Here is a 16,579-nt window from a genome sequence, read left to right as displayed (position 1 = left end):
TTCTGAATTGTTGCACCCGCACCGCATCAAAAATCGTAATTTCTAACGGTGTTTTTTTTTTTTTGTGCGGATTTGATGCGGTTTTGCTACAGATCCGAAAATCCACAGCTAAAATGGCAAATATTGTTGACATAATGCAAATTTCTAAATCCTCACTGCAGGTCAATTTTTGCACAGAAAACATCCGCAAAGTGAGATTAGCTGAATGCACTTATGCCGCAAAGTGTGCAGGTACCCTAAGGGGACGTTAACACGACTTTCGATTTTTCATGGCCATTTTGCATCAGTGTGTACATCCATTTTCTGGCTCTATACATTTTTTACGTCTATTTTCATCAATTTTTTACGTCCTCAACTTCATAAACTTTTTTTTTTAAACCCCTTAGTATATATTATGTACCCCCCACAGTGCCCTCCGTATATACTAATGCTCCCCACAGTGCCCCCAGGACATATAATGGCCTCCATGGTTCCCCTAGGACATACCGGTATCATGCCCCCATACAGTCCCCAGTCTAAATAATTCCCCCATACACTGGCCTCTGTAGATAAAATGCCCCCAGTACCCTCAGTATCTACAGTGGCGCCCCCCACATCACCGCTCCCCCCCCAAAAAAAAAAAAATTAAATAAAATTCACAGCCGTTAGACGGATGCACTTCTGTCTAAATTACCGTTAAAAACGGGCCGGCGGATTTCAATGGTGTCCGTCTGGCCTTTAAAACGCCCATAAATAGGACGCCGTGTGAATACCCCGTAGACTGCAATGGTTTTTCACCTTTGTGTGAATGCACTCTAATCAGATATAATTTTAATAAGTTCTCAGCTCAGACTTTGGTGTTGACGTACCAGATTATCCGATTTTCTGGATTATCGGGTGCTGGACTAAAGGGATAAACTCATATAGAATATTTTATATTAGCCTTCTCCAGCCTGAGGATCTCCACCTGCCAGAATATGCTGGGAGTTGTAGTTTTGCAACAGCTAGGCAGGCAGAGGTTGGAGACCACTGTTCGTTGCAGTGATTTGCAGTTATTACTGCTGAGCATGGCATTGTGTGTGCCCACAGTCAGGAGCTTTCATCTGCATTATAATACCAGGGCTCTGGGCCAATAGCAGGCGGTGGGAGGGGGGATGCTGGAATTCTATCCCATTCATCTCTGAGTGAGTCTTAGTCAGGACAAAGCTGCAGCTCTGAACACTTCCCTCCGCTCTGTGCAGTACTGGATACTATTACCACACCTAGCATGGACTATTAAAGCCCTGGGCAGAAGATGAAGGTTACAGTAAGTGCTGAACTTTAGATGATTTCTATCGACACCCCCATTATTATTCTGGAGCCAATAAGAAATGCAAGAAAACAAAAATAACAGCGCTGGGGTCTAATCATTTTTGCAGATTTTTAGTTCAATTCATAACAAACTTTTTTCTTTGCTAAAAGTTTAAAAGCCATTTTTGCAATACTTTTCTGAAGCTTGATCTTTTTTATTTCGAGTATTATTAGTTTTGTTGTATTTTTATTTATCATTACTACTTGTTTATGTTTCATTATTACGGTACATTTTTTTTATTTTTGTACTTAATTTTTGGGGATTATTTATTATCTATTTTTACTTGCCATGATATTTTTTATTATTAGATTTTTAAACATACATACTATTTTCCTTTGACAGTTTTTAAAGGTTTTTATGAGCATCTTACAAAAAAAAAGTCTTACGATTTGAATAACTTTCTCTAGAATATAAACCGCATTGATAACTACTAAAAACCAGAGGATTCTGGCAATTGTAGTAAATTTTCCTTTTTGATAATAGCACAAAATAACACAAGATCCAAGACCCAACTTTCCATACACGAATCTGTGAAATACACATAGCTCCCGCATACATTGCGTATATTTTCTCACTCTCAGGCCTTCTGCACACGACCGTATCCGTATTTTGGTCTGCAAACCATGTATCCGCCAAATACGGATAACTTCCACATTTTTCTTACTCCCATCAGTAGAAATGCCTATTCTGGCCCGCAAAAATGGACCAGAGTAGGACATGTTCTATAATTTGCGGAACGGTCACACAGATCCACAAAAAATGAGGCTGTGTGTATATGGCCACATATGAAAGAATGGGTCAGCGTGCTATCTGCAAAAAATACAGATAACACACTGAATACGGTCATGTGCATGAGCCCTCATCCATAGAAAAGGCTATTCTCATCTGCAAAACCAGACCAGAATAGGGCACTGCACAGACCAGGCAGATGGTTTAGTAGTTGAATAGTACCATTTGTCATGTGCTGTCCTTTTTAGAAAACGCTATGAAAAATGAGCACTGTCCCACGGGGGAAAACCTAGATAGCTGACCTACAACTAGGGATGAGCGAACTTCTGTTTTCAAGTTCGACGTACAAGGTTCGGGTAATCTAAGAATTCCGTTATGGATTCCGCTACCATGGTCCTCGGTAGCGGAATCCATAACGGAGTTCTTAGATAACCCGAACCTTGTACGCCGAACTTGAAAACAGAAGTTCGTTCAACACTACCTACAACCAAGACACTGATTTCCATTGGCTGTAATGACTGCACTGTCACCATAGTGCGACTTTGTGCCATCTACTTTACGGATATGTAGTAATGTAGCTGTAGGGGGTAAAGAGTCATATCCAAGTCCCTGGCCTCTGAGGGACCCCAATGGTCCATCTGTCCCAATAGTACTATACATGGTATGTGAAATTTGGAAGGACCCCAGTACACAGTCTGCATAGGGGTTCAGGAGCCCCATAGAAATGAATAAATGCCCCATGGATGGGCCTATGGGCATCTTGCAAAGCTTTGCAGCAGTATTGTGTATTCTGCATATTTGCATTGTACTGAATAGTGCGGACAGGAAGGGAGAAAAAGTGATGGGAAGTGCATCTTCCTTCAGGACAAAAGGTTTCTTTCTTTCCTTTTTATTGCACAATCAACGATTGAAAATGAGGATTTTCTTTAAAAAAGGGAAAAAGTTGTCTGAAGTGAAGCAGAACTGTCTTGATAGTCGGAGCAGATCTGACACATGCAGCTAGATCCTGGAGGAACTGCCACATACCTGACTGCTGAGTACACAGACTCACCGCCATCCTAATGCATTTTTATACAGATTTTTTTCTTTGAGCTGAAGAGCTTGCAATCTAAGTGAAGGATTAATGCGCTGGTGCTGTAGGAAATGCATGAAGCTTCCCTGAAAGCAATTATAGCCATCTGTTGCTTTCTGTTATCAGCCATTTCTAGCTGCAGAGAGTCTGACTGTAGCGTGGGATCTTCGACAGGAAGTGCCGAAAGCCTCCCTGCCCCCAATGATCACTACTTTATGTCACGTATCTCCAGTGCATCCATATGTGGGACTAATATTGCCTTACTGACCTTGAGGTAACTGACCCTTTAAGTGAATATAGATCAGCGTAAGGGTCCATTCACACGTCCGCAAAGTGTTTTGCGGATCCGCAAAACACGGACAGTGGCAATGTGCGTTCTGCATTTTGCGGACCGCACGTTGCCGACACTAATAGAATATGCCTGTTCTTGTCCGCAATTGCGGACAAGAATAGGACATGTTCTATTTTTTGGGGTTAACGGAATTGCGGACCCGGAAGTGCGGGTCCGCAATTCCGTGTCCCATAGAAATGAATGGGTCCGCAATTCCGTTCCGCAAAATGCGGAACGAAATTGCGGACGTGTGAATGGACCCTTGTGCTGCCCGGACACGGAATTGCGGATCCGCACTTCCAGGTCCGCACTTCCGTTCCGCAAAAAAATAGAACATGTCCTATTCTTGTCCGCAATTGCGGATAAGAACAGGCATATTCTATTAGTGCCGGCAACGTGCGGTCCTCAAAATGCAGAACGCACATTGCCACTATCCGTGTTTTGCGGATCCGTGGATCCGCAAAACACGTTGCGGACGTGTGAATGGAGCCTTAGGGTCCATTCACACGTTCGTAAGTGTTCTGCGGATCCGCAAAACATGGACACTCGCAATTTGTGGACCGCACATCGCCGGCACTATAATAGAAAATGCCTAATCTTGTCCGCAATTGCGGACAAGAATAGGACATGTTCTATTTTTTTGCGGAAACGGAAGCACGGATGCGGAAGTGCGGATCCGCAACAGCACATTGCAGCCCCATTAAAAAATGAATGGGTCTGCACCCGTTCCGCAAAATTGCGGAACGGATGCGGACCCATTTTGCGGACGTGTGAATGGACCCTTACTCATATTGTTTTGGACCCCTTTAACAGGTCACGTGACTGGACCCAGTATTGTGTTATTGTAAGTCTCTGTATGAGGCGTGTTCTGTAATGTAACATGTGTCACCCATGCACAGCTGTCATGTTTAAATGGCCGGGTCAGATGATCTCACTCTCCTCAACCAGGTGGACGTGGGAAGTTGGTACAGCTGGAAATCTTTACTAGATCATTAGCCAAAAAAATCTCCCCTCTTCCCAGGCTCCTCATGAGGTGGGGGGCTATTTGTGATGAACATGCAGATACATTCATCGTAACCATGTTAGAATAGGTTTACATCTGCATCATGGTATTCTGGTAGTCAGTTATGGCAGAGGGCAGACTACCGGAATAACTGTATCCGATATAGACGGACACTGCCAGGACCCGTCAGATCCCCATACACTACAATGGGACCTATTGCGTTTCCGCCATGAATGCTGCATTTTTCTGGTACTCATTCTGGAAACCTAATGGATCCCATTATAATGAATAGGGATTTACCAGGCCCTGGATACAGTAATTCCAGTAGTCAGGAACAGACTACTGGAATACTGTGGACATAGTCTTACCGGGCATTGAGACTGGCCTTGAACATGCCAAGTGCGGCCTGGAGTTTCAAGATGGAAGTGTATGAATGCAGTACAGTTGGCATAGTGGACTTACCCCTACCATGCTACAATCGCTTGAGAAGCTTTTCTCCTTCTTATAAAAAGAAAAATCATGAAATGAAATGAAAAAAAAAATTGTCTCTTCAACTTCTGCTGTCAGGCATACATTTCTAATGCATACTTTATAAAGCGGACGCCCTATCAAGAATGCCAATGCCCATGCCCTCATGTGCCCATATTATGCAGAATAGAGGTGTCTCAAACACACCTAAATAATTGTTGTCCTTCACTGTTGCACTTGAAGCCCCATTCCTATCTGGTTGTATACTTAACCACAAAATAGTTGTACCTGGCTACTGTACACCCATGTACAGATGCCTCATACATGCCAGGAGAGGGGGACAGGCTTAGAACTGTAATGGCTCATTTGGCAGCGGGGTTGGTGCACCTGGGCTTCAGAGGGTTGATAACTGGCAGTAGACCACAACCCCTCCTCTTTCATTGCATGGGACTGCCTTGACTCTACCCTGTTTCTCTGTTTTTACACTAGAGTCGCAGATCACACCTGGTCCGTGGCACATTTTTGGTACCACATCTAGGGAGGTTCCAAGCAAGCTAAGCTAATGAAGGTCACTAGTGAATGGTCAGAGAGAACCGCCACAACATTCCTAGCAGCTACATTGAGGAGGTACCATATCTACAGTAGAAAACAAACTACCTGGTACCAAAACCAAGTAGAGACAACTAGAGTAGAGCCAGTACCATGTGGTGGAAGAGTGGCATTGATGTACTCTTGTGACAAGAGCTGGTGTCTGTATGTGCACAGTGACCTGATGGCAAGCTGGAGATGACAATGAGGTCTATGCATGAGCTATATGGAGCTGACAGTGGGGTAGGTGCATTGTAGATAAGTGGAGCTGGCAATGGGAATCTGTGCACTGTGGCTTTCAGGGGTTGGCAACAAGATTTTATGCACTGTGGTTACCTGGAGCTGTGCATTGTGGCTCTACTGGACTGGCAATGGGGTTTGTGGCTAGATGGAGCTGGCCTTTTGGTCTGTGCAGTGTGGCTAGAGATAGCAGTCGGTATGGATTTACAAATAGCATACCATCCAACATTTTGGATGGTCAAAGTGGTACACCTCATTGTGTAAAAGCTCCAATCGCTGGCTAAGGCAGGTCATGGCTGCAGCCAGTGATTAGCAGCCATTTACCCACCATGTTGAGTCAGTAGCAGAAGGTAGGGTGCAATGGGGACCTGGCACTGTTAAAACTGTGTTAGCGCGATCGGTAAGGTGGGTCTAAGTTCTGTTTTTTTGTTTTTTTTACAGCATTTGCAGCCCCTTGAACAGTTCTTTTTGCTGGAATACCCCTTTAAATATTAGCACACAATCATCTGATTATAGATATTTTAAGGTCCAAATTGCGCTATATAATAAAAAATATATATAAGTTGAAGTCTAATACACAGGTAGGAACCAGGCAAGTAGTTTCTGGAACAGTTTAGTAAGTTTATTAATGGATATTTATTTCCCAGGTCAAAAAGAGGGACAGAGTCAAAAAGAGGGACTTGGGAGGTATGATATAGCAGGTGTGTCTTCTCGTACCTTTTATCTACACCATGGATGCACAAACTGTGGCCTGGAGGCCTCATGCAACTCCCCAATACCATTCAGTGCATCCCTGACTACACGAAGTGGAGGCTGATACTGTGTGAGCCAGGTCAATAATACAATTTTATTTCTCAAAGAACTGTTGACCTCACTGAGGTACAAGGTGCTTTGCAGCCTCATACCTCAGTTTACAGCTCTACTTTTTTGATGATTATCTGATTTGAAAGCCTCAGTACAAGCATTTTCTCAGGGTTTTAACTCTGCATCCTGAACTTAATTGTGAAGTCCCTTGAGTATGAGGAACCTCCACACTCCACTGTGATCTGGAGGAAGGCTTCCTGGTCAACCCTCGGGCACCATAAATTAGGCAGTGCATTTAAAGGGGCAGAGAGCCTTTGTTGCAGCAGAGGCAATAGACTATCAGTAAAAGGGTGCAGGGCTATTTAATAACTGTGCCTCTGTCCAATACATATAAGTCCCTCAGTTGTCCTTGCGCACCGAGCTGATGAAGTCACGTGTGTACTTGACCTAAGAAAAGTTGGTAGAGGGTCAGCCATATTGGTTTTGTCACCAAGCTTTCCCAAGAACATATAATAACAAAAGCTGCTGAATAGAACTTGATAGATAAACAGTGGGGAAGTGTTTTATTCTTAATTTTAGAGGAAATGGGTACAAGTTTATCACTACGGTAGAAGTGGCGCCTGTGACCTTCCGGTGACTGTTGTGTTGAGATAAAGGTGACACCAGAGCTGTTAATGGCATTCTCAGAATGATGTCCAAATCTGTTGTGTGATGACCTCAGGTGACTCAGACTGGTCTCCACCAGTTTCTGCAGGAGACTAGGGGGAGGGGGGACTTGGCTTCTGAACTAAAATGCCTTTACGATCTAAATGACCTAATACTGAATACAATGCAGCAATAAACATCTGGACATGAAAGTGCCACCATCTAATGTCCATGGGACCTGGGAGACAAATGGGTGGACACATGGATCCAAGAGGTCTGATCCTGGAACTGGTATCAGAGGTGTCCAGCAGACACTTACTGGAACCAGAACATGTGGAGCCATTTTAGTGGAGTGGTAGAGGTTTGGTAGCATGGGGTCATTTCAGTCTCAGAAGTTAGAAGTGAAAGGGTTAAGGGTACTTTCACACTTGCGTTGTGAGGATTTGAAAGGCAGTTCTGTCGGCGGAACTGCCTGCTGGATCCAGAAATCCATGTGCAAACGGATATCATTATTAGACGGATCTGGGTGCGGATCCGTCTGACAAATGCATTAAAATTCCGGAACCGTCTCTCCGGTGTCATCTGGAAAAACGGAACCGGTATTTATTTTTGTTGCATTTTTAAAGGTCTGCGCATATGCAGACTGGAAAACCGGATCCGGTTTTCCGGAACACTTGGTACCGGATCCAGCATTAATACATTTCAATGGGATAACGGCATGCTGCGGTATTTTTTACAGCCAAATACCATGAAGGGACTGAACTGAAGACATCCTGATGCATCCTGAACGGATTGCTCTCCATTCAGAATGCATGGGGATAAAACTGAAGAGTTTTTTTTTCCGGTATAGAGCCCCTAGGACGGAACTCAATACCGGAAAAGAATAACGCTACTGTGAAAGTAGAGAGATCTACAGTACAGACCAAAAGTTTGGACACACCTTCTCATTCAAAGAGTTTTCTTTATTTTCATGACTATGAAGGCATCAAAACTATGAATTAACACATGTGGAATTATATACATAACAAACAAGTGTGAAACAACTGAAAATATGTCATGTTCTAGGTTCTTCAAAGTAACCACCTTTTGCTTTGATTACTGCTTTGCACACTCTTGGCATTCTCTTGATGAGCTTCAAGAGGTAGTCCCCTGAAATGGTTTTCACTTCACAGGTGTGCCCTGTCCGGTTTAATAAGTGGGATTTCTTGCCTTATAAATGGGGTTGGGACCATCAGTTGCGTTGAGGAGAAGTCAGGTGGATACACAGCTGATAGTCCTACTGAATAGACTGTTAAAATTTGTATTATGGCAAGAAAAAAGCAGCTAAGTAAAGAAAAACGAGTGGCCATCATTACTTTAAGAAATGAAGGTCAGTCAGTCAGCCGAAAAATTGGGAAAACTTTGAAAGTAAGGGCTATTTGACCATGAAGGAGAATGATGGGGTGCTGCGCCAGATGACCTGGCCTCCACAGTCACCGGACCTGAACCCAATCGAGAAGGTTTGGGGTGAGCTGGATCGCAGAGTGAAGGCAAAAGGGCCAACAAGTGCTAAGCATCTCTGGGAACTCCTTCATGACTGTTGGAAGACCATTTCAGGGGACTACCTCTTGAAGCTCATCAAGAGAATGCCAGGAGTGTGCAAAGCAGTAATCAAAGCAAAAGGTGGCTACTTTGAAGAACCTAGAATAGGACATATTTTCAGTTGTTTCACACTTGTTTGTTATGTATATAATTCAACGTGTTAATTCATAGTTTTGATGCCTTCATAGTGATGAAAATAAAGAAAACTCTTTGAATGAGAAGGTGTGTCCAAACTTTTGGTCTGTACTGTATATCGGAAAGATGCTAGCATGTAACATATTTTTTTTTTTCATACACATTTTCAGAATATCATATCATAGAATGATATCACTTAGCAGTCTGTGGAAATTTCAAACCTTCTGAGGGCCACAGGCAACTGTAGATTTTTGTGTTAGGGCCACAGTCCATGATGGAACTTCAATATTGTTTGTACTGTTTGGTTGCTGCTGGTTACATATATTTATTAACACTCCAAAAATCCTCTGTGCTGCTTAATCTGCTATTAGTTGCCAAAATAACGTACCAAGAAGAAGTTGTGGGAATCGGAAGAAACTTTCTATGTGTGAATGTAACGATGATATATGTAAGTAAAGAGGCCTACAAGTTCTGTATGGTATCCTGTGGCACATTTCTTGCTGGGCCTGTAAATCCTGCTCACTCATAGGATGCTAAAGCTGATGTCCCAGCTGGTCTCATAAATGCTTGATTGGTGATAAATCTGGAGACCGAGCAGTCAAGGAAATGTTGTATTCTGGTGGAGACATTCCTGGGAAACCCTTGCTGGGTGGATGAGCATTATCCTGCTGAAAAATGTCAGTTATATGCCCTACCATGAGAGACAACCCATGTGGCTGCAGGATGTCCTGCACATATCACTGAGCTGTTAGGCCCCTTGCAGACGAGCGTGTCCGGATCTGATGGCACTAGGGGACATGGAGGGGCTGATCTGATGGCACTGGGGGACATGGAGGGGCTGATCTGATGGCACTGGGGGACATGGAGGGGCTGATCTGATGGCAGTGGGGGACATGGAGGGGCTGATCTGATGACACTAGGGGACATGGAGGGGCTGATCTGATGGCACTGGGGGCCATGGAGGGGCTAATCTGATGGCACTGGGGGACATGGAGGGGCTAATCTGATGGCACTGGGGGGACATGGAGGGGCTAATCTGATGGCACTGGGGGACATGGAGGGGCTAATCTGATGGCACTGGGGGAGTGGGGGACATGGCAATGGATGGATATCTATTTATACCTATATATGAACTGGGTTATATATATAGTAGCACCGCCAATATATTTTAAGGATACTTGATGATGCTATTGTTTTTGGGAACATTGCCCCATGGTATGTTCTCTGTATAATTTTCATCATGCTACTCTCTATTCTTTTGATTATTTATTTATATATGCTAATAAAGTCTAAGATACTTTTATACATGTTTGAGTCCCATTCGTCTTTTCTTGGATGTGTGTGTGGTGATGTTCCATGGGCTTTTTGATATTGATTAATAGGTTGGTGAGGTTTTTGTAGTCTAAAGGCCTTTACCCTGGCCAAGCATCGGCCAGATAATCGCTAACAAGTGTTATTAGGAACGCTCGTCAGCGATAATCTGCCGACGTAAATGTGCGGCCAATTACCTGATGAACGAGCGAAATGCTCATTCATCGGGTAATATGATCGTTTGTGTGGACACCTAAATCATCTTTTGCCGGGAGCGGATCGCGGTGTGTAAACAAATGATGATTCCATTATGGAGAAGCAATGGCATTAGCGATCACTCCTCGGAATACAGTGGAGGAGATTGCTCTTTCATTGACGAACAAATGATTGCCGGGAAGAAACGCTTCCCTCCTGACAATGGGCTGCTCTATCTAGCAGTGTAAAGGGGTTCTCTGGGAATTAAAAAAATGAAAATACTTAAATATGCCTTCATTATAAAGATATTCCCAAATACCTTACATTAGTTATAATGGCTCGTTTTGTCTGGGTAGCAATCATTAGGAGAAATAAAATGGCCGCTGTCCTATTAGTACCCACAGAACCTGTCCTAATCATACAGGAGGACAAGTTACTTCACAACGCTGAGCTAAAGAGGTGCCTCATCCTCCTCTCTGCTCTACCTGTCAGGGATTATGATCCTGAATACAGATAGATCTTTAGCTGAATCCCTGTTGGAATTGAGTTCATGAGCAGATGTGGCTAATAAGCAGCAGCACTTGTATCCAGTCTCCATTACCACAGTCTGTCCTGTCCGTCCTTTCTGTACTTCATGTCTCCTCATGAACTCCATTCCCACAAAGATTCAGCTAAATATCATATTAAACTGTATTCAGGATCATAATCCCTGACGAGCAGAGAAGAGGATGAGGCAGCTCTATAGCTCAGTGTTGTGAAGTAACTTATCCTCCTGTGTGATTTGGACAGGTTTTGTGTGCACTAATAGGACAGCTGCCATTTTATTTCTTCTAATGATTGCTCCCCAGACAAAACAAGCTATTATAACTAATGAAAGATATTTGGGAATATATTTAGAATAAAGTAATATTTACGTATATTAATTTTCTTAATTCCACCTTTAAGTTACAAAAAAATTCTGCCGCATGTGAAGGTACTCAGACAAGGAAGACTCCTCCTCTGTAGCACTATTCTCCTGTGAGGGTCATGGAGAGATGCCCCATTCATATGCATATGAACACTCTTGTAGATAGGGAACCTCACATTGTTCTGCTCCATATGGGGGCTGACTGTAGGTGATGGTACTGATTACCATCTCAAACACAGATGTTCTCACATTCAACTTCCTCTCCCGTGACTCTATAAAAAAGTATAAAACTCCTGTTGATTTACGGTATTTCTGTTAAGAGATGCAAAATAAGGCACACAACCATATTTTTTTTCGCATCCGATTTTTTGCGGATTGGTTGCAGTCTACTTATTTCAATGGGGTTGCCCAAAATGCATCCATATGTCCGCATTTCTGTCCAGTTTTGCAGACAAAAGACATTTTTACAATGGGGCCAGTGGAAAATGCAGTATGCAAACGACTTGTATCCGTATTTTGCGGATCCGCGGACAGCTAAATACATAAGGTCATGTGAATGAGGCCTAAGGGCTATTTCACACGAGCGGATGCCGTGTGTCTCTGCTGTCCGGAGCGGGGTTTGACAATGTTTCACGCAGCGGATTACCCGCACGGCATTCACTAGTGTGAAAGAGCCCTAAGAGTCTTGCGGGTATGATACCTTTTAATGCCTAACAAAAATAGGAGCAATAATGTTAAATAGTGAGCTTTCGAGACAACTCAGGCATAATACAACAGCAATATATACTGTATATATAAAAAAAGAGCAGACATGGTGTAATAAATGGACATTTGAAAAACAACAGAATAGCTCGAAGAGGAAAAGCTGAGTGACAACCAATATGGCCCCATCACTCATTTAGGGCAGGGGATGAATGCAAGTATCAGCACTTCAGGAAAGTTGTGTCACAGTCACTGGCCGACATACTGGTTGTCACTGAGCTTTGCAAGAAACTGGTCAAAGTTGACACTAGCTGAATAGAATTTTAATAACCAGAACTTTTTGCTATTACTTATGCAGAAGAGGCAGTTTTTACTTAATCTGGGACCCCTCCAATAGTTCGGAAATGTGCAGTAATTCTGTACCCTTAGGGAGTAACCGATTTTCAGTTGCCACAAAATCTGCCGCGTGTGAAGGCACCCTAAGGCCTCTTGCACACGAACGTGTGTGTCCCGTGGCCGTGCTGCGGGTCACAATGCACCAACACCCACCGTGAGGCAGCCGCAGCGGATCGCGGACCCATTCACTTTAATGGGTCCACGATCCGGCTGTTCCGCAAAAAGATAAGACATGTTCTAACTGAACTACGGGACGAAACCCTACGGAAGCACTCCGTAGTGCTTCCGTAGGGTTCCGTTCCGTGCTTCCATTCCACATCTCCGGATTTGCGGACCCATTAGAGTGAATGGGTCCGCATCCGTGATGCGGAATGCACACGGAACTGTGCCCGTTTATTGCGGATCCGCAAATGTGGTCCGCAATAAGGCCACGGAGCGCACACGTTCGTGTGAAAGAGGCCGAAGACTTGTAGAAATTCATGTGCTTTCCGCCAAAACAACCCCATTCAGGTGAATGGAACTGATTTTTCAATCACTGAAATTTTCTGCAACAAAATCTGCCACTTGTGAAGGCTCATGTAAATACTATACATGGCAACAGACGTTTCAGTCCAGTATTAATGGGATTTGATAGTTACTGGATTATAATATATTCTGGATTATTAGTCAGTCATTGGAAAATGTAAAAAATGTCCCGTATTTTTGGCCAGCATTTTTTAAGGTTCAGACGCAAACCCATTCATTTCTATTGGGCAGCAAGAAATGCGGATAGTACACGCATGTTTTCTGTGTGCTCTTTGCATTTGTTTGCTCCTACTGCAAATTATAGAAGAGGCATTTTGATAATGAAGTCTGTGAAAAGTGCGGGATGCAAACGGCCAGTATCTGCATTTTGCGGACCGCAAAACAGATACGGTCTTATGAATGTAGCCTAAGGGCTCATGCACATGGCCAGTGGGACCACAAGATGCAGGCACCGGCATGGGTCCGCAATCCGGAAGGTCTGGTGCAGAACAGAGTGGTTCCGTGGCGTTTCTCTCCGTGCCTCTGCACCGTAAAAAAAATAGAACATGTTCTATTTTTTGGAGATGCCGACGGATCACTGACCCATTCAAGTTGAATGGGTCTGGATCCGGTTGCGGAATCCGGACGGATGTTGCCCGTGCATTGGGGACCGCAAATTGTGGTCCCCAATGCACGGAACAGCCGACTAACGGCCGTGTGCATGAGCCCTTAGTGTAGAGAATTCCAAGGAAGATCGGCAGCCAATAGTGAAATGGTGCCAGACACCAGACTGCGTTGTGCCAGGTCATGGATTATCAGACATTCTTGTCTAAAGGTGCTATGCCACACTACACATGCCTTATGCTGTTTCTTTTTTTCTCCATTTTTAGTGGAGTTTAGTGGATATCTATGGAAAAAAAACACCAAAAAATGGGATTAAAAAATCATTACACCAGGAACATGCTGTGATCTATAAAAAAAAACATGGCGCTACCCCAAAAAACACAACTCATTTGACAATCAGCACTGAAAAATACACATTTGTGTTGCTTTTCATAATTCCCATAGACTTCCAGCAAACATTTACACCTGCCATTTTTTATTTTTTTTGCATAAAAAACGCAGCAATAAACACCAGGAAAAAAAAAACACCAAAAATACAAACCGCCATACAAAGGCCAATGGTGTGGAAACCACTCTAAGGGTACATTCACACCTCCGCAATTTTTTTCCGGATCCGTTCATTTTCAATGGGGCCGGAACGGATGCTATGTGCTGTCCGCATCCGCATTTCCGGATCCGCACTTCCGGATCCGCAATTCCGTTCCCCCCAAAAAATAGAACATGTCCTATTCTTCTCCTATTCTTCTATCTTCATTCAGCAGGACCTGCGCTGACATCACTGCGGTCACCACGTGGTGAGCGCCATTACGTCATCAAAGGTCCTTTTTCAGGTCCTGAAAGAAGAAGAAAGAAGACGATGCCGGCTGCGCGATCAATTGGATGAGGTGAGTTAATTTTTTTTATTTTTTAACCCCTCAATTAACACTTTAGTAAGCATTCTGTATTAAGAATGCTATTATTTTCCTTTATAACCATGTTATAAGGGAAAATAATAAAATGAATAGAACACCTAACCCAAACCCAAACTTCAGTGAAGAAGTCCAGGTTCGGGTCTAAGTACCACATTCCGTTTTTTATCACGCGCGTGCAAAACGCATTGCACCCGCGAGATAAAAACTGAACAACGCAACGCAATCGCAGTCAAAACTGACTGAAATTGCGTGCGCACTCACGCGGGTTTCCTGCAATGCACACATGACGCATCCAGAGCAGATCCGGGATGCCTGTGTGAAAGAGGCCTAAATCCTTCCTTTTGAATCCACTTCTGGTTTTGGCAGAAAATCCTTCAGGCAGATCTGCCTCAAAACCTCCTCCAAAAAACTCTGTGTGGCCGTACCCTAAATTTTCTTCCCCCTACAATACAGTTCCCCTCTTGTCCAGTCAGGTAACAGCTTTTATGTCTCGTTAGGTTTTAATTTAGAAAATTGCAGGCAGATTAAGTCTTTTTTACGGTTGTCCGTGGTGGGGAGCGTAGGGATTCTGCAGGACAATGGGATTAAAGGCCCACGTGGGTGCTAATTAATGAGGGACAAAGGCTTATTAACGAGGTAGCATGCAGGGACGGAGAACCCTGGGTAGTCACTGGCACAAAGTCATTGATTGTTGCATTGAATCAGGCCTGGAGGGATGTGTGACCTGCTGAGTCCAAGGTGTTCATCATGCCTGGTGCACGAGGGCTGGGGCCACACGTCAGGTAGGTCTCATAGTACTGGGCCTGTGTCCTCCCTGGAGAAAACAAAATTACAGCTAATCACGAATACATCAGAATGCCAGAACTACCGGGTTTACTGACTTTAACGTACGCAGCGCAGTAGTAGAGGTCTACATGTCACTCAGGGTCTGTGGAAAGCTGGGTGGTCCCTCCTGTGGGTACTCTGGACAGTAGCCTGTTACAGAGCATGTACTGTCTAGGTCTGGTCCATTCCTGTGGAAATTAAGCTTTGAATAATGCTCTGCATACCATTTCTCTCTGTTTCCAAGACCTCTGCTTGCTGTCAGTGAATGGGGCCTGCCCTGACCTAGGTCTGGTCGCAGCTGAAGATTTGGGACAGCTGTAGCCTACTCTAGACAATCCTCTGCCACCTGAACAGGCTTCAGACTTACAAAGCCTCAGAAATATTAGGTCTGTACAGGTTTTGGATGCCAAGAATGGTCTCATTCAAAGCCCTTCAAGCTATGCAGGTTCTCTGCGGAGATCGGCCTGGCCTGACAGTGGAGGGGATGAGTGTCTTCCTTCAGTGACTGACACGTTTTGAGTGCATTTCGCAGCCGCGGGGGCGCGGTGTCAGTGTCTGCGGGGACCTCTGACTGTGGGATTGTCAGGGTGAGCCGAGTTTCACACAGGACCCCGGGAGCTGAACATTTGTGGTAATAGGACACAGGAAGTTGCAGGGATTCTTCCCAGCTCCGAAGTCCTGTGAGAGCCGGGATATTTACACAAACACATATGTTTTCTGGAGACATCAGCTATGTGGTGCTCCGCTCGGAGGACCGCTCATCACCGGATGAACCCCCAACATAAACATCAACTGCATCTATTTTTTGTAAATTTCTGGTGTGGATTCTTAAAGGAGAATAACACCCAGAATAATACAAACTGTTCTATGTTAGAAGTTTCCATCAGGTTTTCCCAAAATCCTCATGGGGAGCCAAAAAATAAAAATAAAAATGACTGACCTATCAAAGTGTTTGACCTAGTTTTATGTTCTCTCTGTCCTGGGAGTTAGTGTCCAAGCTCACAGTCCTGCAGCAATGTTAGGAAAATTATTAAAAGTTGCGTTCCCCGTTAAATTATTCTGGATAATACTGATGCTTGCAATAGTCACGTCCCCTGCCACCGCTGAAATACTTGGATTCAGATCCCTCCTTGAAATCACACGGAGATTCACACCTGGGTGACTACTTCCTGGAAGCTGTAATGGCGTCCACATTGGTTGTCACCTATCAGAAAAATATGTGACTCAGGAGACACTTGACCGAAAAGAACAACTTCTTGACTTATTTAGTGTGGATTC

General features: G+C 44.0%; 1 protein-coding gene across 2 annotated transcripts in view; it reads left to right on the top strand.

Moving 5' to 3' along the window:
* The window catches only part of CASS4 (Cas scaffold protein family member 4), a 109,736-nt gene that overhangs the window by 72,426 nt on the left and 20,731 nt on the right, over positions 1 to 16,579 (top strand). The window contains exon 1 of one of the 2 annotated variants that reach the window (XM_040436981.1): positions 1,181 to 1,285. The exons of the other annotated variant lie outside the window; for it this stretch is intronic. Coding sequence (XP_040292915.1) covers positions 1,274 to 1,285 — 12 coding nt within the window. The 5' untranslated portion in view covers positions 1,181 to 1,273. Of the gene's footprint in view, positions 1 to 1,180; positions 1,286 to 16,579 lie in introns of those variants that run through there. 2 annotated transcript variants of the gene reach the window in all.

Source organism: Bufo bufo, chromosome 6 (assembly GCF_905171765.1).
Source record: "Bufo bufo chromosome 6, aBufBuf1.1, whole genome shotgun sequence".
NCBI classification, from domain to species: Eukaryota; Metazoa; Chordata; class Amphibia; order Anura; family Bufonidae; genus Bufo; species Bufo bufo.
This window is presented reverse-complemented; position numbering and strand designations above follow the sequence as displayed.